We start from the raw sequence: 22,499 nt of genomic DNA on the forward strand, positions 1-22,499 counted from the left end.
AGGAAATAATGGGACTTAGATTTCAGCGGACGGAATATCCGTCACCGTTGTGACCGAGTAACCCATGCACCAATATCTAAATGATGTCCTTTGTCTATAATGCAGGAGAACGATAAAGAGAATCCTTTGCACTGTGCCCTTTCTTTGAGTTCTCTGTTTCAGAAAAGTAATCTCTTGCTATTTCCTATTAAGATGTGTAATCTCTTCTTCTATGATGAATCGACATTCATTCACCACATTCAGGACCACCACTTCTTGTCCAGCAATCTCTAGCTTCCAGTATGATGGCTTGGCATAATATACTTTGATCTATTGCTTAGCTATTGTTGAAACACATAGCAGGCAGTTTTATAGCAAGGATGCCAAGAGCCCTGATGCAAGCAAGGAAAATGGACCCGTTGACTGCTGTTAGGTTACTAGAATACAGCAATTATAAGGGTGCAATAGGCCCCTTAGGGCTCTGGGCCTCTGTGCTGCTGCGCCAGTGGATTCTAGGACCCTGATAGCTAGTAGGAAGTACAAGTATATTACATTTCCTAACTGGAAATAGGGGCCCGGTTTTATGGATAGGAGTAACTTAATCGGTCTTCTCTGTTCAAAGCAAAATGATAAGGGTTTGAAAAACGAAGGAACTATAGTTTACATTTCAATATCTATACAGGTAAAACTCAAGAAGCTGCATATGGAAAGGGAAAGACATTTACATTGGGGGCTTTTGGTATCATCTAAGGTGTGAAGAAGAGATTTTTCACTTAGTTTATTCAGAGGATTCTGAAGAGGAGTGTATATATACAAACCATACTCTATGTGTGGTATGCTCAGGCGAGATAAAGAGCCCCGGTGTATGAATATTCCTGGCCAGCAGCTGAAAAGAAAATACCTAGGAGTATTTAAAACAAAGGAGAAAATAAAGTGGTGTTTTATATAATGGAACATTTTTTAAAGATCCGGTAAATCTACTAGGCACTCCACATTCCTTAAACTTCTGATACTTTTGTTACTCCTGCGACAGTCCGGGTGGGGGGGGGGGCTGCTGTAGTAAGATGCAATTGTCTAGTCATTTACCTGATTCTTTGTTACGAAGGAAAGCTCAACCTATCAAATCAAATCAAATCAAATCATTAACATTTATAAAGCGCGCTACTCACCCGTGCGGGTCTCAAGGCGCTAGGGGAAAAAGGGGGGGTTATCGCTGCTCGAACAGCCAGGTCTTTAGGAGTCTCCGGAAAGCGGAGTGGTCCTGGGTGGTCCTGAGGCTGGTGGGGAGGGAGTTCCAGGTCTTGGCCGCCAGGAAGGAGAAAGATCTCCCACCCGCCGTGGAGCGGCGGATGCGAGGGACAGCAGCGAGTGCGAGGCCAGAGGAGCGGAGGAGGCGGGTGGGGACGTAGAAGCTGAGGCGTCTGTTGAGGTATTCCGGTCCCTTGTCGTGGAGGGCTTTGTGTGCATGGGTGAGAAGTCGGAAGGTGATCCTTTTGCTGACTGGGAGCCAGTGCAGGTGTCTCAGGTGTGCGGAGATGTGGCTGCTGCGGGGTATGTCGAGGATGAGGCGGGCCGAGGCGTTTTGAATGCGTTGCAGGCGATTTTGGAGTTTGGCTGTGGTCCCAGCGTAGAGGGTGTTGCCGTAGTCCAGGCGGCTCGTGACGAGGGCGTGGGTCACGGTTTTTCTGGTGTCGGCGGGGATCCAGCGGAAGATCTTGCGGAGCATGCGGAGGGTGAGGAAGCAGGCGGAGAACACAGCGTTGACTTGCTTGGTCATGGTGAGAAGAGGGTCCAAGATGAAGCCGAGGTTGCGGGCGTGGTCTGTGGGGGTCGGTGCGGTGCCGAGGGCCGTGGGCCACCAGGAGTCGTCCCAGGCGGACGGGGTGTTGCCGAGGATGAGGACTTCCGTTTTTTCAGAGTTCAGCTTTAGGCGGCTGAGCCTCATCCAATCTGCGACGTCCTTCATACCCTCTTGTAGGTTGGTCTTGGCGCTGGCGGGGTCCTTGGTGAGGGAGAGTATAAGTTGTGTGTCGTTGGCGTAGGAGGTGATGATGATGTCGTGCTTGCGTACGATGTTGGCGAGGGGGCTCATGAAGACATTGAAGAGTGTCGGGCTGAGTGATGATCCTTGGGGTACGCCGCAGATGATCTCGGTGGGTTCTGAGCGAAACGGAGGGAGGTAAACTCTTTGGGAACGGTTTGAGAGGAAGGAGGCGATCCAGTCCAGGGCCTGGCCTTGGATTCCGGTGGAGCGGAGGCGGGTGATTAGGGTGCGGTGACAGACGGTGTCAAAGGCAGCCGAGAGGTCGAGCAGAATGAGGGCGACTGTTTCACCGTTGTCCATCAGGGTTCTGATGTCGTCAGTGACTGAGATGAGGGCGGTTTCAGTGCTGTGGTTGGTTCGGAATCCGGTTTGTGAGGGGTCGAGTAGGTTGTTGTCTTCCAGGAAGGTGGTCAGCTGTTTGTTGACGGTCTTCTCTATTACTTTGGCTGGGAAAGGCAGAAGAGAGATGGGGCGGACGTTTTTCAGGTCGCTCGGGTCAGCCGTAGGTTTCTTTAGTAGGGCGTTGACTTCGGCATGTTTCCAGCATTCGGGGAAGGTAGCAGAAGAAACATATGGAAACAGGAGTTTAGTTGTTTTTCATTGCCCACCACTAGGTAATCTAGATGAGTAAATAATTATTGTGAATACTATTATTATTCCAGATTAATTAGCCCCATGGTCACTCCTACCTCCGCTAGGTGGGCAGCATACTATGCGCAAGAGCTGTGTAGACTTTTATTTAGACTGATTTCAAACCATAGTCACTTGGGACTGTGCATGTGTACAAATGCATACGTAATCTTGATATTTTGAATTTCTGATTTAGTTCAGTTCTTAAATATACAACCGAACCGTATAGTTAAAAACTTTTGTCACTAGATATGCTGAAATAAGAGTAAAGCTTACAAGATTTAAGATGCTTGGCTATGTCACTAAACTAGTGCCCACTAAGTAAAACATAGATGGTCCTACTAAGCACATTTATGATGTAGGTCAGTGGTTCCCAACCTTTTTGAGCCCCTTCTTCATCATTACTTGAACCTGGGGACCACCACTGAATCATTTTTGGAATCTGGGTACCCTCCAGAGTTGTTACTTAAAACCGGTACCCAAGCCTAAACGTTGTTGATGATTTGAACCACAAAACAATACATAAAAAACACAGAAACAAATATTCCTTCAAACACATACGCAAATGATAGCCCTTTTCCATTTACATTACAAACAAATACATTTTTTTTTTAAAATAGGAAGATTGGAGCTTTTCTAAATTCCTTTGAAGTTACACATCATCCATGGAATATTCTGTTTGATGCACCTGCACTGCTCCCACGAATCAACTTGAGGAGACTAATTTATTTTTTAGCCACCTATTTCGAATTCCGTGACATAGACAGTACGTTTTAGAATTTCAGTTTTACATTTAGCCAGTTTATTTATAAACACTTTATTTATCTGTTAATATGTTAATTTTCTAAGCAGTCACGGTCCCCTTGAAGAGGCTTCGTAGATCCCCAGCAGTCCCCAGACCACAGGATGGGAATCACTGGTGTAGGCTGCTGAGGTAAAACAATACTGCAGGCAGTCTGAGAGGTAGCAGTGATATCAAGCTACACACAGCAACAACTGCTTTGACATGTTCAGTGAACAACCAATCAGTTTGATGTTGGCAAGGGAATGTGCTTGGGTTTCAGAATAGGTGTGTTTAACCCAATTTGTTTTGATTAGTTTGTTAACTATGTCATACATGTAAAGACTTTTATTGGTAAATGCCTTTAATAGTGAAATTATATCACAATTTGCGGGGGGGTTTGATTGATTTACACTATACTTATCCCTCAAATTATGTACACTTCAGTAGTTCCAAACAGTTGCCCCCCTGTTGCCTGTATGCATTTTAAGAGACTTATTTTGCTTTTCTCAGGATATGCAGCAGTTAGAGGATGGTGACCTGACTATGATAGGAGATCGTGGTGTTACTCTTAGTGGAGGACAGAAAGCTCGTGTAAATCTTGCCAGGTAAAAATTATTTAGACAAATTGTACATGGGCAAAAGTATCAGATGCAAATAACTTTGAAATTGAAAAGACATATAAAGTTAAATGTTTGTCTTGCAGAAACTGTAACAGCACCAGAATGCAAAACGGAGCTGGCTAACACTAGGAAGTTTGAAGTAGTGTAACACATAATTTGTGGCCAGTAAGAAACAAAGCAGTTTACATCTGTGTGCCACCTTGTGCCGGTAATGAAGTCATGCTCTTTTGATATGCCCATAAATTAGTTTCTCCATGGATATTCACAAAGTAGCCACTTTTCGAGTGGTTTGGTGTCCATCCCACAGCAGTGCCCCAGTAGCTGTCCATAGGAAAACGTGGTGAATATGGTCAGTTAGCATACACATGCATAATGGATGAACTGGTATCACTGATACCAGTGCACCCCGTTGGTATGTGTTTAGTAATAATTACAGAATAGACCTGGCCTGTGTGACTGCAGCACCACGTTCAGGTGGGAAATCTGCCACATGGTGCCTGTCCCCCATTGGCTTTGATATAGTCACCTGCTGCTGTTTATGGTTAACAATGCATCAGAGCACTTGGGACAGACATCGAAACTGGTGAGCTGCTGAAATGTGTGATACCACTGGTCCTCTGAAGAAAGACAGTGGCGAGTTAGTGCAGTTTAATAAGTGCATTGACATGGGTAATGTGATCTATGTTCTCAAGTATGACGATGCTCAGGATCACTTGTGGTAGAAAACAGTACCTGGGTATTTACTAGCATCACTCTCTCCCTTTGGTTGGCAGATGAAGAACATAAGACCATTGGAACCAACTGAGCTATTTTAATTTGTTTTCATTTCCGCTTACAGAATTAGCTTCTTGTCAAAGGATCACCGAGGGACTTTTCACCTTACGTCATTTCAAGGCTGCTTTATGATACTGTCTATTATTTAACACATTTTATTGAGGCTTTTTACAATTGCATCACAATGCCAATTTAAATATTATAAACTCAGCTCATGAGGCTGTTAAGACATATTCAAATTTAGCTGGATACAGAAGACATGAGACCATTACTGAAGTTTTAGTTTTCAGTACCTCAAAACAAATACTACCACCAGTTCTGAGCACTCATTACAATACACAATAGCTATTTTGGAGTTAAATATTCAGAAGGCCCTAATTCCTTATTTGATCTCAATTATGCCCCTTTAATTAGTAAGATTAAAAGGGCCATATTTATACTTTTTGACGCAAAATTGCGCTAACGCAATTTTGCGTCAAAAAAATTTGCGCCGTCTAACGCCATTTGGATGCGCCAGGCAGGCGTCAAATTTATACTTTGACGTACGGCGGCGCAACCAACAGGTGGGAGTCATTATTTCGTGACGCACACAGCGTCCGTCTGTCGTAAAGTAAACCAACGTAAATGCGACGCACATCACTGTGGGTCGATTTACGACAGCGCAATCGTGAAAACGCCGTTTTTTTTCACGCAATAGCGTCACATTTTTGCGCGAAAACTGCCCTTTCAGGAGAGGAGAGCCAAAATGGATCCCAGATGCCCCAACAGACCCCAGGAGGATGAGAGCAGACCAGGAACCAGCCAGGAGGAAGCATACAGGACCCAGGACATTTAAAAAAAAAAAGAAAGTGTCGCTTCAGTGCAGAGGAGCAGGAAATCCTGGTGAAAGAGGTGACGGAACACCAGCACCAACTTTTCATCTCCTCAAAATTGCCACTCAGTAGGAGAGAGGCCATCTGGAAACAAATAGTGGACAAGATTAACAGTGTGGCTGAAGAACGCCGGACAGTCACCGAGTGTAAGAAACGCTGGCATGACTGCAAACGTAGGACCAAAGAGAAAATGGCCAGGAACAGGAAGGCAGCAATGCAGACTGGAGGGGGGAGTCCAGCACAACAGGAGGCCCTGGACCACATGGAGGAGATGGTCGCAGCCGTCATCCCGGAGGAGATCGTCACAGGGATTCAAGGACTGGACAGCGCAGACTACCACGACACTACACACATGCAGGGTAAGTCGCATGGGGAATCATAATACAATAATGGGGACTGTAAGCAGGGGGGGGATACCTACTACACAATGCATGTAAGTCAGCACATATATGAAGTGGCATGGGGAAAGGGGCACGGCAGGGGGGCATGCCCAGTACTGACCGAAGCTGGGGCACGACAAAATACAGCAACCACAACAGTCCCACTGGGACATCCTGTAATTACAACAAGAGAGCCAAGGGAAAGCAGTGACAGGTGGGAAGGACACTACCTCAAATCCACATCCAGGCACTTGTATTGCAAAATCTATTCCCCATCAACTAGGTCCCTATCTGTAATGCAGTAGCAAATACAACAACTGTAACTTAACTGCAAACACAGTTGACAATAACACCTCTCATCTCTGTGCAGCTATAGTACCAAATGGCAGAAACCCCACCCTGGAACATACATACCTAAATTAGGGGGTGAGGGTGACATCTGCAATTACTCCTAGAAATAAGACAAAGGTACCAGTACACTCAAATGCCGAATGTCCATAACTGACACATACATAAGCCTAAGTAAACAGCAATAGGAGCCACACAGCACTAACGATACACACATGCTGCATACGTCAGGGTCCCTCACGTGCCTGGCTAACAAGGCTACATCACTAATGTCATACTGCTCAGACAACAACATTGAGGAGGGGACACAGGCAACTGGTCACTGAAACACACCTGCAAAGTCGGACAAACAAATAGGACCTTCATACGATAAACAGGCCAATCCAATTCAAAACACATCACCCAACACCATCTCAAAACATCAAGAATGTTTACATCCATACCACATCTTAACAATGACATGCATAGGTAATGCCACGTTACATGTACAGATCATGCAATGTGAATAAAAAGTGTATGGGGCAGGGCCTGAGAGGCAAGTGTGCTGGCAGGGCAGTCACAACACCCACAGTCAGTCAAAGTGTAGTGTGGCAAGTGAAACGTATACTTTGCGCATTAGCCTCAGGCTGGAGGCCTTTGTGCATCTTACCCTGAATGTACTTATACTCATTTGCTCACATCTAAGTGCCTCAGAGCAATTTGCACTAAATGATTCTCATTGCCCTTCCTATCAGTTAATGTAGCAAATAGTCAGTCCTAAGGTGTTGTCAATTAGTCAAATCACACTGTTTTGCCTACTTCTGCACTGGAGTTTGCCAGAACATATTCACTCTGTGCCCCAGTCAAGGATACCGTCTGGTACGTTGCTGATAGATGTGGTAGGGGTCAAGGTTTGGCATTCCTGCTTAGGGAAACTTTGTCATCACCATGACATATGTCTTTTACATTCACTCCCTTGTCCCAAGACACGCATGGGGGAGTTTCCAAACAGAAAATAACAACTAGATGCTGCCTGCCTTGCTGCTGATGCACAACCAGATCCTAGCCCATTCCTCTGATATGAGGGATGATGTCTCCCCTGTGAGTCTGACAGGCAACCTCCAACCTTAACAAGCTGTGCTATACATAGAACATGCAGGGGGAGAGTAGAAACAGTTAGGCACCATGAAAGCTGTGTACTAATGTATTACTCTTCTGCGGACTATTTCAATTCTAACAGTGTGTATTGTTTGTGTAAATGGGGCTCACACCTAAATTCCTACAAGTCAGTTGTACAATGAAACTTCATATCAAACTAATACTGTCTATGTCATTTGTGTATGGGAACCTACCGGATAAGATACAAATGTGTAGGACCTGAGTGACCACCACTTCCCTGAGAAGTTCCAAAGATGTCATGCGCTCGGATGTCTAAACATTCCTTTGATGTGGGAGACCAGAGGCACTGCTAGTTAGTCTTAGCTAAATTGAATATCTGGGTGACAGAGTTATTTTCAAGTGGGTCAAACTTAGTCCCCCACACCATTAGCTATCTTGCTGCCTAGAAAGCCAAGAATCACATGTTGGATAATGAGAGCCCACCCTACAAAATGTCCCTCCATAACAATAGTGAAACACCGAGTGAGGAGTTGGAGAAAAAAACACCTATTCCTAAATAATTACAAAGCAACACCTAGAGGCGACCTGGCAGACATGTCTGAAAGATCCATATCAAACATGTGACACACAGGTGGGCCATAGGCCTACAACAATGCCCTATGACGGACAGCAGATACCTAGACAAACACAGAGTACAATGTTAAGGCATCCAAAGGCTTGTATCTTACTGCAAAATTGTCACAACACAGAAACACTAATTGTACCCTGTTTCATTGCAGAGGAACACGGATCTCCTGCTGATCTGCCTGTCCATGAGTTCCCTGATGACATGGATGACGACACCATCAACCTCCCACAAGAGACCATTGACATGGTCCTTGAAAGCCTCCAAACCCCACCTTCAGTCACAAGGAGGAGCACAGAACAAGCAGCCACCACAGTAGAACCACCCGCCACCCCAATTGTAAGACCTGCCAGCTCCAACACAGCTGAGGACTCTGACGACACTGGCACCAGCTTCGAAAGAACTGTCGTTGGGGTCCAGCGGGAGCTGGCCAAGGAGGTGCGGGTGGGGATGCAAAATATGGCAGCCAGCCTTGAGGGGGTGCGTTCGTGCATGTTGTCAACTGCTGATCAGGCAGCTGCAATGCAAGCCAGAAATTTGCTCTTGGAGGACATTTCAAAAACACTGAAGGAAATTGGCACACCTGTCATCCAGTTGACACAACAACTCAAACTGCAAGCCACTCAACGTGTGCACAAATGCAACATAGAACCCCTCAGGGCCGACCTGGCTGCCTACCATCGGGATGTGGCTGCCATTCTGAAAAACCAGCAGGCCCTCCTTGCTGCAGTACTGCCCTTCCTTACTCAACAGGGATCAGCCCCCGGGATGTCTGCCTCCATGTCTTCTAACACTGAGGTGTGTGTTGCCCCTTCACAACCAACAACAACAAGGACACACCAGGCAACACACACATCAGAAGAAGAAGACATGGAACAGATAACATTCACACGCAAGAGTACCCGGAAGCCCTAGTCCCTGCACCATGCCCTACTCTGACCAAGGTCCTACGTTTTGACACATGCCAGTCTCACTACAACTAACCTCAATGACTGTTCGGCAATCCACTGTATGACTTGTCCACCTTGCCAGTGAATGTTTCTCTCCTACCATTTGGCATTTCATGTTCCTCTGCACTGTCTGTGACATCACCCCAGCATGTCAGGATCATCATCCACACCCCTTCTGTAGGATCACCATGTAATAATGCACCAGAAAGGAGTCAGCAAACATGGTGAATGGACATTTTGCACAACACCACTTATAAATAAATATCACTTGCACACCTATTGTGTCTCTGTGTCATTTCAAAATTCAACTGTGCAGTAGATAACTCCAAAGTGGCTGTGTGGAAACCATGTCGATTCTCTATACTACTGTCCTGATTACATGTATACTGAATCATCTGTGCAGTGGCCAGGATTGCATCATAGCTTTACTATACTGAGGAAAATAACTGATGAAGGGACTAAGCACACACAATCATGCTGTGTTGGACAGAATGATGCACCATCTATAGCTATTCTACACAACTAATGGTGGCTGAGAAATGTAGGCACCATGCAATACTAAAATTTGAATTTATGCTGTAGAATGAAAGGAATGATAAACAAATTACACTGCATCAATCACCCTTACGGCGTATACTTCCATGAAGGAAAGTCATGCTGAATCAGTACACACATGATGTAGGTCAGCAATGATAGCAACAAGACAAGAGTGTGAACAAATCATCATCTATAAAGCTCTCCCTGAACTTCACAATGCTGTCCGACCTATCTATTTACCTACAATAACAAGTCTGGAAGCACTCTTTCTGAAGTAGGATACATACCAACCCCAAACCTTGATGATCAATGCACACTACCAATGGTGGCTTTCCAACATGGTGGATACTTACCAAGTTAGCACACGGGTAGCTGGCATGTTAAACCTCATAAGCCTGGGGATAGGGAGCATGGAACACAAATGTCATACTTAACATTGCTGCTACACTGATGTCAAGGCCATGAAAAGGTAGCACCTAACGCATCAGGTAAAGGGTTAACAAATTTTTTATTTAAAAGTAGTAATAAAAGAGGCAACTAAGGGAAAGGTAAACCTACACTAATCTAACCTGACTACTACTAACCCACAACTGTCCCTAACTAACCTAAGCTAAACTTACTCTACACATGTAACGAAACGATCTAAACATCAACCCCCCACCCACCATTAAGAGACAAGACACATGCAGGACAACACTTACTAACCTACACACATACTATACTATCCTAAACAAACATATATTTTTTTGTATTTTTTATTTTTTCTAAAAAAAAATTTTTTATTTTTTTTATTTATTAAACAGGAATCCCAACATTGCCAAACACACAAAAATATTAGATAGAAAGTATAAGGACCCCCCACCCTCTTACCTAACACTAACTAAGCTAAATACCTATACTTATCCTATAACTAACCCCCCAAACCCAACTAACAGTATGAAAAGAGGAAAGAGGGGAGGGGTAAAAGTTCAGGAGGGCAAAAGAACTAAAGATTTGCCCTCTGAAGTGTGCGCCGGATGGAGCGCACCTTCTTTTTCACCTCCGCCATGTCCTCCGTCAGGTTGTCCACCTTTTGAATTAACCTGTCCAGTTTCCTAGACAATGCCTGGAAGGCTGCAGGGTCAATTGGAGGGTCACTGCTGGTCTGCGTGCCGGTGGAGGTGGAGATTGTCGCTGGAGTGGAGTGGCCACGGGACAGCCCTGTTCCCAACACACGGCTGGGTCCAGGTCTTGATGAAGATGGCTGGTCCGTCGCTGGGTCCCCTTGGGCAGACCTGGTGGTTGTAGGTGGCACCGTTGGTGGAGCCTGTGGTGTGGCATACCACGCCCCGGATGCCCGATCGGAATTGTATCTGCGGGCCATCCTCCGATACCCACACTGCACCTGCAGGATGTGCCTGTACCTCATTGCTCTGTGCTCAAAATGGTTGCGCTCTGCGGCACTCAGGTTTGCAGCTGTGAAGAGAAAAGGCAAATATTGAGCATTGAATTTACAGTGGGTTGAATCCCACAATGGCTCATTTGTCCATTACTAGAAATATATTGTATGCAGCAATTGTTACAACATAGTTCACGGAAATGCTCAGAGGAAGTACATGTGAATCATGCATCCCTAAGGTCATATCACACCTAGCATATCCATGTCTCTACATGATGGATGACATCACCCTAAACTACTCATCCAAATCATACCTAAGGCATTTGACATTATGGCACCAGCTCTTCCGCATACTGACTTCAGTACATATGTCATTCTATGTGATTACACTTACACTCCTCACTCAATAGCATTTTTAATTAGTTGTGTGCTAAGATTGAACCCCTGGCCCAGAATCATGTGTCCACACTAGGTGTCAGATGTAGGAAATTAGGAAAATCAACTAGCAAATTGCAAAGCAGAACGGTGTCTCTGACACCGTCTGCGAGTCGCTATGGGGTCCATAAAACCCACCTCATGAACATCAATGATGTGGGTTCCAAGTTGCCCCACCTTAGCAACATGGGCACTCACGGGGATGGTGGCCTGCTGGGACCAGCAGAACTCCATAGACGTGACTGTTTTTAAATTAAGCAAGTTATTTCTCCCCAAGTGTAGGCCGTTTACCGGAAAGAAAAATGAGCAGCAATTATTTTCAAATCACAACAATTGTACTTGGAAATTTTCACGGTAATTATTGGTCCCTTAGACCACTGGCTTTTTTGCGCAGGATTCTTTTAGTCCACTCACAAAGGCTGAAGCTTTACAATGAGGACCCCTTCCAGTCAGCAAGGTGGTTACCATCCACTTCAAATGGATGATAACAGCTACTCACTTTGCAACCACGTACTCGGTTGCAAATGGGATTGCCTACCACTGTGATTTGCAAGTAGGTCTGGCAAAACCCTTCATTATATCAATTTTGAAAAGCATTTTACTCATATGTACATGACCACCAAAGACATTTTGGATTAGGAAACAGACGTTTGCAAATCCCACACAGATATTTATGCCATTTGCAACGTGTAGACATTTTTCTCACTCTGGCCCAAGGTACGAACTCAAGTCACAAAAGGTGTTAAGTACGTGTAACATACTGGTTGCTACAGTCCTAGGTACCCTGTTTCACAGTAACATCCCAGTCTTTGTGGGTGGTGTGGGAAGAACAACCAACAATCCCATGTTCAATGCACACCCAGGAGTGTACAGAAAGTGCAACAATTATGTGCCTTCACATACAACACCTATGAAGGGCTAGCAACACGTTGTAGTCAGCCCAACCTTGTCACATCCCAGGTCCACACATGTCAAAATGTTATGACTTAGCCCAACATAACATACTATTAGTGAGGCATGTCTAACAACACACACAGGGGAGGTAATACACCCATTCACATGATTCAACTGAACACCTAGGGCATTGCACTCATGTCACACACACTTCGAGTTCACCTTGTGGAAGTACATGCCCATGGAAGATCCAACCTACAGTGTACACAGTCCATCCTCAACTAGGAAGAAGCACTTGTCATCAATGCCATGTGCCTAAGCTATCTGGGAGACTGTCAGTCTGATATGCAGACTCAGTTCATGGCAAGTCCCTGACCAAATCTAACATTGACCAGTCTATTCTAAATGAGTCATACCATTCCCAATTGCCGCCCTAATTGAATGGGCTACAGCCCCTCAATCTGAGAGATGACTACGTATTGCTTGGCAGAAACATAATTCTAATTTGATATCACACTAAAAGAACAAAGCAAATGAACGGCCAGCACATCAAATCATGAATTCTCTTGAACACACAGTAATCCATCATGCGTCATTACCAAACAATGTAAATAGCACTCAGGCGACACTCACTGTAGGTATCGGGGTCGTCAAAATGGGCCACCTCTCCCACGGTGTACGGGGCTGGTCCACCTGTAAAGCATGAAACAAAGATTATACTCAGACTGGGTGAACGGACAAAAGATTTCTGTTACAATGACACTGTGTGAAAATGACATGGTAATGATAGACTTTCACACATGCTCATCCTGCATGGATCACTTTGTATTCAACATTAACATTGGATGAGTCTCCTGCTCCAGTGTCACACCCTACTACACTCATGCAGTGGTCAGGACAGTCAGGTGTCGTCCAAGTTAATCCTCCATTAGTATGCCCCAACAATAATGTTATCCATACATCTCAGCATGTGCATCCCCGATAGACATTCCAAAACTGGTTCCATGAGGACTGCATGACCACTCACAATAAAACAGGCTATTTGGACAGGGTCAACAGACAGCAACCAGACACACATGTGACATATGTGTGAACAACATGACTGACTTCATGTGACGTGACGGCAACACACATGTATAGCATCATCATGTGTTTCCAATTTTCTGTCTAGCTATGGCGTCTGCATCTGTAGGTATGTTGTTTCTACATGACGTACTCACTGGCCATTATGACCAGTGGAGTACAAATGGAGCCGTTCACGTGTTGCATTTCTGACATAAAGGCAACACTACATTACATGCAGCTACAGGCATCTGGTATGTGTTGCAAAAATGATCCATCGGACTGGTAGCATAGGTCTTCATACACATTCTGCAACAAATACACATTAGGACACATATGTATACCTTTGTAGCGCAGCATTTAAAACATTTTGGGACACAGAGAGGGGGCGACTTAGCATAATACAAATAGATGTTGAATTTATAAAGCTGTCATTGCGTGTACATGTGTTGCAAGAATGGGGATTAATGTGTATAACCATGGGCCTAGGTTTCCCTGGCATTACACACACTCAGCTACTTATTTTGCAGATTCGCTAACAATCATCACATGTTCACACACCGATTTCTGTCATTCCCATGTAATTGTTTTTTACTCACCAACATGGCCACCAATCTGGAGTCCCAGGTGGTCCAGCAGGTCCTGTTCCCTGGTGATCAGATCTGCCCAGCGGTGCTTGAGTTGGTGTACATTCCTGAGACTCCCATAGACCCGGACCAGGTGATGGCGCACCTTCTCCCACCGGATTTTCCTGGCCTCTGTGTGATACCCCTGTATCACACGGCCCCCAGCTTCCAGCATTAGTGGGAGGAAATGGCTTACGAGCCATATGAACCCCCCCAATTCGTCTTCCCCCATCCTGGACAGGCGAGGCCTACCTGACATATTGAGAGGGATAAGAATGTACCAAAAAAATATAAAATATAAAGGGGGAAATGGGGAAAGGTAGAGGTGTGAAAGAAAAAGGAGAAGTAGAAAAATAGCCCAACTAACCCCCCAAACTATGCTACCCACAACAGACTCCCACAGACAATACAAACTATCACAGGTATAGACAAAATAACACTAAACAGACTGAGACAATGTGATACAACAATAATAGATTGACACTAAGACAAAATACAAGGCACACAGGACACTAGAGCAGTAAAACACAGGACAACACCTTTCACACAACCACACAGTCTAGAGAAATCTGAGACTGCAAAGTGAAAGTGAAAGTTACCTCCCAGTACAGATTTTGTAAACAGGATATCCTATTACATCACTTCCTGCATAAAATGGCCGCCGTTTTTATTTTCCCGTTATGCGTCATATTTTCACGCATACACAGTTGTGCGTCAATTTTTTATGACGCATTACAGTGCACATGATGCGGAGTGAAAAAATATGAAGATTAATAATACTGTACATGAAATGACCAATATATTGTGCATGTAGCTTCAATTTCACCACGCATACATCATGGGCGTCGTTTTTTTTTCACGTACAGTGGTGCACATGATGCGGAGTGAAAAAATATGATATGAAGATTAATAATTAATACTGTACATGAAATGACCAATATATTGTGCATGTAGCGTCAATTTCACCACGCATACATCATGGGCGTCGTTTTTTTTTCACGTACAGTGGTGCACATGATGCGGAGTGAAAAAATATGATATGAAGATTAATAATTAATACTGTACATGAAATGACCAATATATTGTGCATGTAGCGTCAATTTCACCACGCATACATCATGGGCGTCGTTTTTTTTTCACGTACAGTGGTGCACATGATGCTGAGTCAAAAATATTGTGGATGTAAATAATAATTTGAAGGTGAAATATCAAGACACTTTTGGATACATTTGTATCTGAGTCTGCATTGTGTGCACTCATGTACGTGAACAAATTATGACGGCCATGCTGTATGCGTAGAATATGGAGCAAATTTATCCAAATGTCTTCATGTGTTTAGCTTTGGAAAGGTGATTTGTCATGGTAAAACGGTGCGATGTGAGACACATTTGTGTTTGTATATGACAAATGTCCTTACTTTTATGTATAGACGGCCTTCACACTGTGATGTTTGGGATACGTTAACTAATGTATTGACCATATTTGACAACATATTTGGTGTAATTGCTGATGGCTATTTTGAAATGATGTTTTTGATACCATTATGTATTCCGTCTCCAAAATGTCCCCACCTTTATGATGGGGATGCATTTATCTGTAGTCCTAACAGGGAGTGGGAGAGTCACTTTCAGTTTTTATGGGGCTGACCATGTCCCATAATGATTTTGTGTTTCATATTTGTGTAGGACTTGTGACATGGAGGCCACACATGTGCCTTATGCATGTGTTTATTTCACAAGTACATGATTCTTGTATGTTTTGGGGGTGGTAGAGGTGGAGTTAGGCCCCCAGCACCCTAGGATTTGACCATCCAGAATAGCTACTGTATCCATGGAGTATTTTTATCATATCCTGGCAAACCTGCAGCAGCGGGCGAATGTAAGGCCATATGGTATGAATGACTTTTGACCATTCATTCATCTCATTAGCCCATTTGACGTTTGCAGTAATGATGATTTGGAGCTAAGTTGCATACCATTTTCATATGACTAAGGGGGTCATTCTGACCGCGGCGGTCGGCGGTCACCGCCCGCCAAGCGGTTCCCGCCGAAAGACCACAGCGGTCATTCTGGCTTTCGCACTGGGCTGGCGGGCGACCGCCAAAAGTCCGCCCGCCAGCCCAGCGGGAAACACCCTTCCCACGAGGACGCCGGCTCAGAATGGAGCCGGCGGAGTGGGAAGGTGCGACGGGTGCAGTTGCACCCTTCGCGAATTTCAGTGTCTGCAAAGCAGACACTGAAATTCTTTGTGGGGCCCTCTTACGGGGGCCCCTGCAGTGCCCATGCCATTGGCATGGGCACTGCAGGGGCCCCCAGGGGCCCCGCGGCACCCCCTACCGCCATCCTGTTCCTGGCGGGAGACCCGCCAGGAACAGGATGGCGGTAGGGGGTGTCAGAATCCCCATGGCGGCGGAGCGACCTCCGCCGCCATGGCGGATTCTCAAGGGCAGCGGGAAGTCGGCGGTACACCGCCGACTTCCCGTTTCTGGCCGCGGCTGAACCGCCGCAGTCAGAATGCCCATCGGTGCACCGCCAGCCTGTTGGCGGTGCTACCGCCGACCTCCGCCATGGCGGTAATTACCGCCAGGGTCAGAATGACCCCCTAAGTTTGCAAGACTCTCAGCGTTCACGATGTGATAATGCGAAGATTGTTTTGCTTGTCTGTGTCCCTTTCTGCATAAACTGGTTTAGTGTCATGTTACAATCTTCCTGCTAGGTTCAAACTGGGACACAACTGTGATGGTCTACTTTCAAATATTAGGTTGGTTGTATGACATATGTGTACATGTGTGTGGGAATGTGGATCCAGTATGACCTGTCTGTGTGTATGTTGTCACTGTAACTTCAAGGTCTCCTCCTGAGTTAGTGGCAGCTGATGTTGTTGCAATTGTGTATTGCTCACATCATACACTTGAGAGAAGCCATTGATGACATGTTCACGTACACATGGATGGTCCCACCCTGTCACTGAACACGTGTGATGTGACTTTCAAATGATCTCCAATTTTGGGCTGGATGAGAGACTGTTTCAGTTGTTTGGATCCGGCATGTGTAATTGTCACATTTGTACTCTTGTTGGGCTCTGTGTATGGTAATGTAACATGTCACATCCTACCCTCTGTGCATACAGTTGTGATGTTTATTTTTGGTGTGATGAATTTTAATGGCATTCTTGATCAATGAGACGACATTCATCTTCAGCTATTTCAAACTAAAGGTGGTCAGAAATGAATAGGCCAAACCATGATGTGGTGTTTGTGATCTGTGTTTATTTACAAGTGTGGAATACAAGTGATTATAATAACTTAAGTAAAAAAATTGTTCACAAGCTGTTGGCGCCTACGCACTCCTGCTGCGGTGTTAGGTTGTTCCCCCCTCCTGTTGCAGGCCAGCATCCTCCTCATCATCATCCTCAGGCATGTCTGGGTCCGGTTCAAGGAGGGGAATGTTCCTTTGTACACAAATATTGTGTAATATGGCACAAGTGAGTATGATTTTGCCGACCATCTCTGGGGAGTAGAGTAGGCTTCCGCCAGTGATGTCAAGGCAGCGGAACCTTGACTTTAGGATACCAAAGGTCCTCTCCACAATGCTGCGTGTCCTCTTGTGGGCGTCATTGTATGCCCGCTCAGCAGCAGTATTTGGGTTCCCATATGGTGTCATTAGCCAAGGCTGGATGCCATACCCCTGATCAGCTGAAAGAGAAACACAGAATGGTATCAATTAGAGGTAGGAGGCACTGTTGTACGTATCTTTGATGGCAGTAGTTGTGTTGTGTTGTCTGTGACTATTTTGTGTACTAATGTGACAACCTATGGTTGTTGGTGGAAACTTTGGCATTGTTTTTTTTCCTTGGCTGAGCAAGTGTTTGTTGGCTAACTGTTTGTCAGCAGGATGTATCGGTTTCTCAAGTACAGTGTGCCCTCCCTTGCATTGTGACTTGTGACACAGGTGTCCGTGTGTCCTCACTGGGGGTGTGATGATAGTTCCATGCAGAGTTGAAACATGAAAGTGTATTAGAAATATTCATATGAACATAACCAGGCCATCCCATCCCTTAAAAGTTATGCATTGTATTAGTGTACAGGTTATTGTGAGACTTCCAATTTGCAAGGTGACATTTAGGCAACCACAGTCATGAATGTCTTCACACTAAGCTGTGGAGTAAATTCCAATGTGTGAGAGGTTCAATGGTGACTTGTGACACATGGCTAGTGATGTGAGTACATCAGTGTGTTCCTGTCTAGGTGTTGCTATTGTGGTGTATGTGTTGTTTATCCTAGAGGGTTTCTGTGCAGTGAGTATATAAGTAGATTTTTGTCCTTACCAACAAGTAGTCCATTGCCATACCGTCCATCCTGGAAGTGTTGGTTGATGGTGCAGTGACGGAAGATGAATGCGTCATGTACACTCCCAGGATATTTAGCCACAATGTTGCTGATCAGTCCTTGGTGATCGACTATGGCCTGCACGTTGATGGAATGTGTGTGCTTCCTGTTGCGGTAGAGGTGTTCACTCGCAGCAGATGGCACAAGGCGTACGTGTGTGCAGTCGATTGCACCAAGGACGTGCGGGAAGCCACTGATGGCGTAGAACCCCTGTTTTGTTTCCTGCTGCTTCTGCAGTGTGTTAGGGAAGCAGATGTGGCGGGGTGTCAGTCGAATGATGGCATCCAGTACTTTAGGCAGGAATGCGGAGAAAGATGGTTGTGAGATTCCACCAACCAGGGCACCAGTTGTCTGAAACAAGCCACTTGCCAGCAGGTGAAGTACGGCAAGCAGCTTTGTTTCGGTTGGGATAGTGCGTGGAGTCACTAAAGTGGGGGCCAATTGCTGTTCAATATTTGTCAGCAGCTGCTGAATGGCCTGCCAGTTCAACCGGTACCTCTGGATGATGTCTCGTTCCCTGAGGCCATGCAGGGTTGTTCGTGGGCGGAATATCCTCTCCTGCCTTCTGCACTGTCTTTGGGGTCCCTGCTGTTGTTGTTGTGGCTGCTGTTGTTGCTGCAGGGCTCTGCGTCTACGTGCACGTTGAAGAAAAAGCACCTCCATGTCTCCCTGTTGCTGCTCTGCTGCTCTGCTGCTCTGTTGTTTGTTCTGTGTGTTCTGATTAAGTACAGGTGTGTTTGCCCCATTTTAACGCCTGCCCTGACCCAGGCGTTAAAATTTCACGCTATTCGTGCTTTGCGCCATTTTTTTGCGCCGCCTGCCGCGCGGAAGTGATTTTTGCCCTGGAGCATAAATACCACGCACCGCTATGTGCGTCTGTTTTTGGACGGGAACGCCTACCCTGCATGTCATTAACGCAGGGCGGGGTGCCGCTTCCAAAAACTGGCGCACATAGCGCCATTTTCCTGGTGCGCCGGATCGGGCGTCAGGGTTTAAATATGGGGCAACGTTTGCGCTGAAAGTGCGTCAAAATTTTTGACGCACATTCGGCGCAAACGGAGTATAAATATGCCCCAAAGTGTTTTCCAAGAATGTATAATTTGCTTCTTTCAATTGTAGGCTGACTACCCTAAATTCGAATGTCAGTGTTTCGCTATTTTGTGTCTACTATTTAATGCATTTTTACCAAATTGACAGACTTTTCTTTTGTTGTATTTGGGCCAACAAGCATCCCAGAATTAAAGTTAAGATTCTGAAGTTGCATTGTGAAAATGGGGGGTTAGCACTTCCATATCTCAGTCTCTAACATATAGTTATGCAAGCAGGATAGTTTTCTGCAGATTTAATAGCTTTGATTATAGTCTCTTATTAGAAATTCATGACTTGAAAATTCCAGACTTACCCAGCTTCTTTAAACTTCTGACGATTCCTAAAATCGATTCAAGTACTTAATAGCTCTGAGAAATCAAATATCAGCATTTACTGTATATTCTGATTCCATCATTCAGTGTGGAAACCCCACTTATGAAATGCAAGATCCCGCTTACTGTTATGACAGCCGTCTTTAAATGAAGGAGGACTGTAGGGGTAGTGAGACCTTTTTTGCAGGCTCTTCTTTTAAAGATTTCCCTAGCTTTTACCTTGCTGATAAAAAAAAGATGGCTGTTTTACCTAGCCTATCTGCAACTACGAGCAATGATAGGTAAGGGTGCAATGTTGGGCATATCACAGAAATGGTGAAAAATGAATATTACCCAACACAGACAGATTTCAAAATGGAGATCTGGTCTAGTAGGCTACAAGCTTGTCCGAGAGTTTGAATTAACCTGAAGAAAATGGAAGGATTAGACAGGAACTAAATACTTCAACAGTGAGTGCTGTAGCTTTAGTAAGGTCACATATACTACTTTCAATGGGAGCAGATTTCCATCGTATGATGTTCTTTAACTGTTGATTGTTAAAGAACATCATACCCTAGCTAAGGTGAACACATTTTCTTACCAAATATTATTCTACTGGCCCCAAAATATGGGAAACCAAATTGGAGATTGGGCAGCCTATGTTTTGGGAATGCCCTGATCTAACCGATTTTTAATATGCAATTTTTAACTACCTCAATAAGGAAACTGGTCGCCCACTTTGTCTCTCTCCCAAGACAGTCTACTTTGGTAGTTCTGTTCTAGAGACCCATTTGAATTTTCAAGCCAAGTTTTTCAATTTCGTCTCGATGCCTATTGCCCAATCCAATGCAACAGCCCTTTGGAAATCTCCAAAAAGCTTGCCTTTTACTGATTGGCACCTTAAAATGATTACGATCAGCTGGCATAAATAATGGTTTCATCTTGGCTGTTGGGGTAAATTTGCACAGAGGTGGGACGTGTTTAAGACATATTCTTCCGTTTAAGCGTACAAGCACTGAGGCACAACCATAAACAATTCAAGGGTGGCTAAAAGACATGGACTTGTGCCGAAGCGCCGAAAAAATAATATATCGAGGCAGGGAATGCCTCAAAAAAATGGGAGAAGATATTGGAACACCATCTGACTAGAGATATCGAACTAGCCAGATAAAGATGCTAAATAATGCATGGTGAAAGTGCTCATGAATGTGTTTTTGATCATGGGAGAGACGGAGTGGGTGAACTGCCCGAGAGGATGAGCTGACATTATATACCCTTGAGGGGAAAATGTACTGTACGTTCAATGTGTATTGTGACTACTGAATGTAATTCTATGTTTTGGTAAAAGTTGAATAAAAAGATACTTTTAGAAAAGTGTACATGCACTTTTTACTGTTGTATTGTTGACTGTATCAGTTTGAGCAGCCGTGGTACTAACTAGGAATCAATTCTGGCTTTATGAATTGCAATCTGTGTATTTTGTTTAGCATTTTTATATTATTAATGTATTTTGTACATGCAATACAAAAAATAGCATAAGGAAAAGTACCAGGTGTCGTCATTGGTATTAGTCACTTTCACAAAGGTTAACAGTGAAAGAAGAGATGTTTTTGACTCAACAAGTAGCTCCTTCATCAGCATATTCCTGTGTTTTCCTTTTTCAGAGCGGTCTACCAAGATTCTGACATCTACCTTCTGGATGACCCGCTCAGTGCAGTCGATGCTGAAGTCGGAAGGCATCTCTTTGATAAGTATGTAGATTCCTTGAAACCGCACTGCTTGAAATACTTGCATATTTCCAGACAGCCAATCAGAAGCCTTGAAAACGAGGGATGCCTCTGCCTAAAATCCTGTGAATGGATGCTTTCTATGAATTTTGAGTTTTACAAGCATGCATGTACTCAGTGCCCTTTGTTCTAAATTCCCCTACAGACCAGCAACAGGAATGTAGGAACTTGGGACCTTATGTTCTGAGCTTTTTTGCAGTTGCAAAGGCTTCGATTCGCAAAATTGGAGTCTTGGTGACTGCCAAATAGCTTTTGGGTATGTTCAAAACTCAAACTGTGAGTAGGTAACTTGTTAACAGATCATAAAAAAGGCTTGCGATTACATACCCAATCGCATATTGAAAGAGTCATGTTTAGAGCGTCCCTTCAAATTTGAAATTTCTTATGGTATGTTTCAAAGTTTTGCGGTTGCGGCTACAAATCATTGATAGGCTGCCACTCCTCATCGGAGGTGGTCACCCATTCACAAACAGAGACCCCTAACTCCTTCTGAATGTTGTAAAAAATATTTTTTAGGAGTTGACAGTGGTCCCTCGGACCACTGCTTATTCGTGGTCCCCAGGACCATTGCTTATTAGTAAAATGTTTTGAAACTTTTCTTTTTTTAAGCTTATCTTGTTTTCCGTTAAAAGCAATCAGAGCAGGCCACCATCCTGTGATGGCAGTGATTCATAATAGGTTGCAGTTTATGACCTACACCCTGCATATTAAGGAGGTCGGTCAAACTGCAACCCCATACCAATTGGAATTTTGCAAACCAACATGTTTGAACATATGTTGGTTCACACAAAAACAAATATGTCTGATATGGGTATTTTTATAGCACCCCACCCAGCCTACTCCCCTTCTCCCCCTCTCCCCTCACACAGAACAAGGATCGGAAGCAGTT

General features: G+C 44.6%; 1 protein-coding gene across 1 annotated transcript in view; it reads left to right on the top strand.

Annotated features, from left to right (window-relative positions):
* The window catches only part of ABCC4 (ATP binding cassette subfamily C member 4 (PEL blood group)), a 1,378,868-nt gene that overhangs the window by 612,613 nt on the left and 743,756 nt on the right, over positions 1 to 22,499 (top strand). Inside the window, exons 12-13 of the mRNA XM_069205134.1 lie at positions 3,948 to 4,042; positions 21,488 to 21,574. Of these exons, the coding sequence (XP_069061235.1) occupies positions 3,948 to 4,042; positions 21,488 to 21,574 (182 nt within the window). The remainder of the gene's footprint in view (positions 1 to 3,947; positions 4,043 to 21,487; positions 21,575 to 22,499) is intronic.

The sequence above is a fragment of the Pleurodeles waltl genome, chromosome 8 (assembly GCF_031143425.1).
Source record: "Pleurodeles waltl isolate 20211129_DDA chromosome 8, aPleWal1.hap1.20221129, whole genome shotgun sequence".
Classification (NCBI taxonomy): domain Eukaryota; kingdom Metazoa; phylum Chordata; class Amphibia; order Caudata; family Salamandridae; genus Pleurodeles; species Pleurodeles waltl.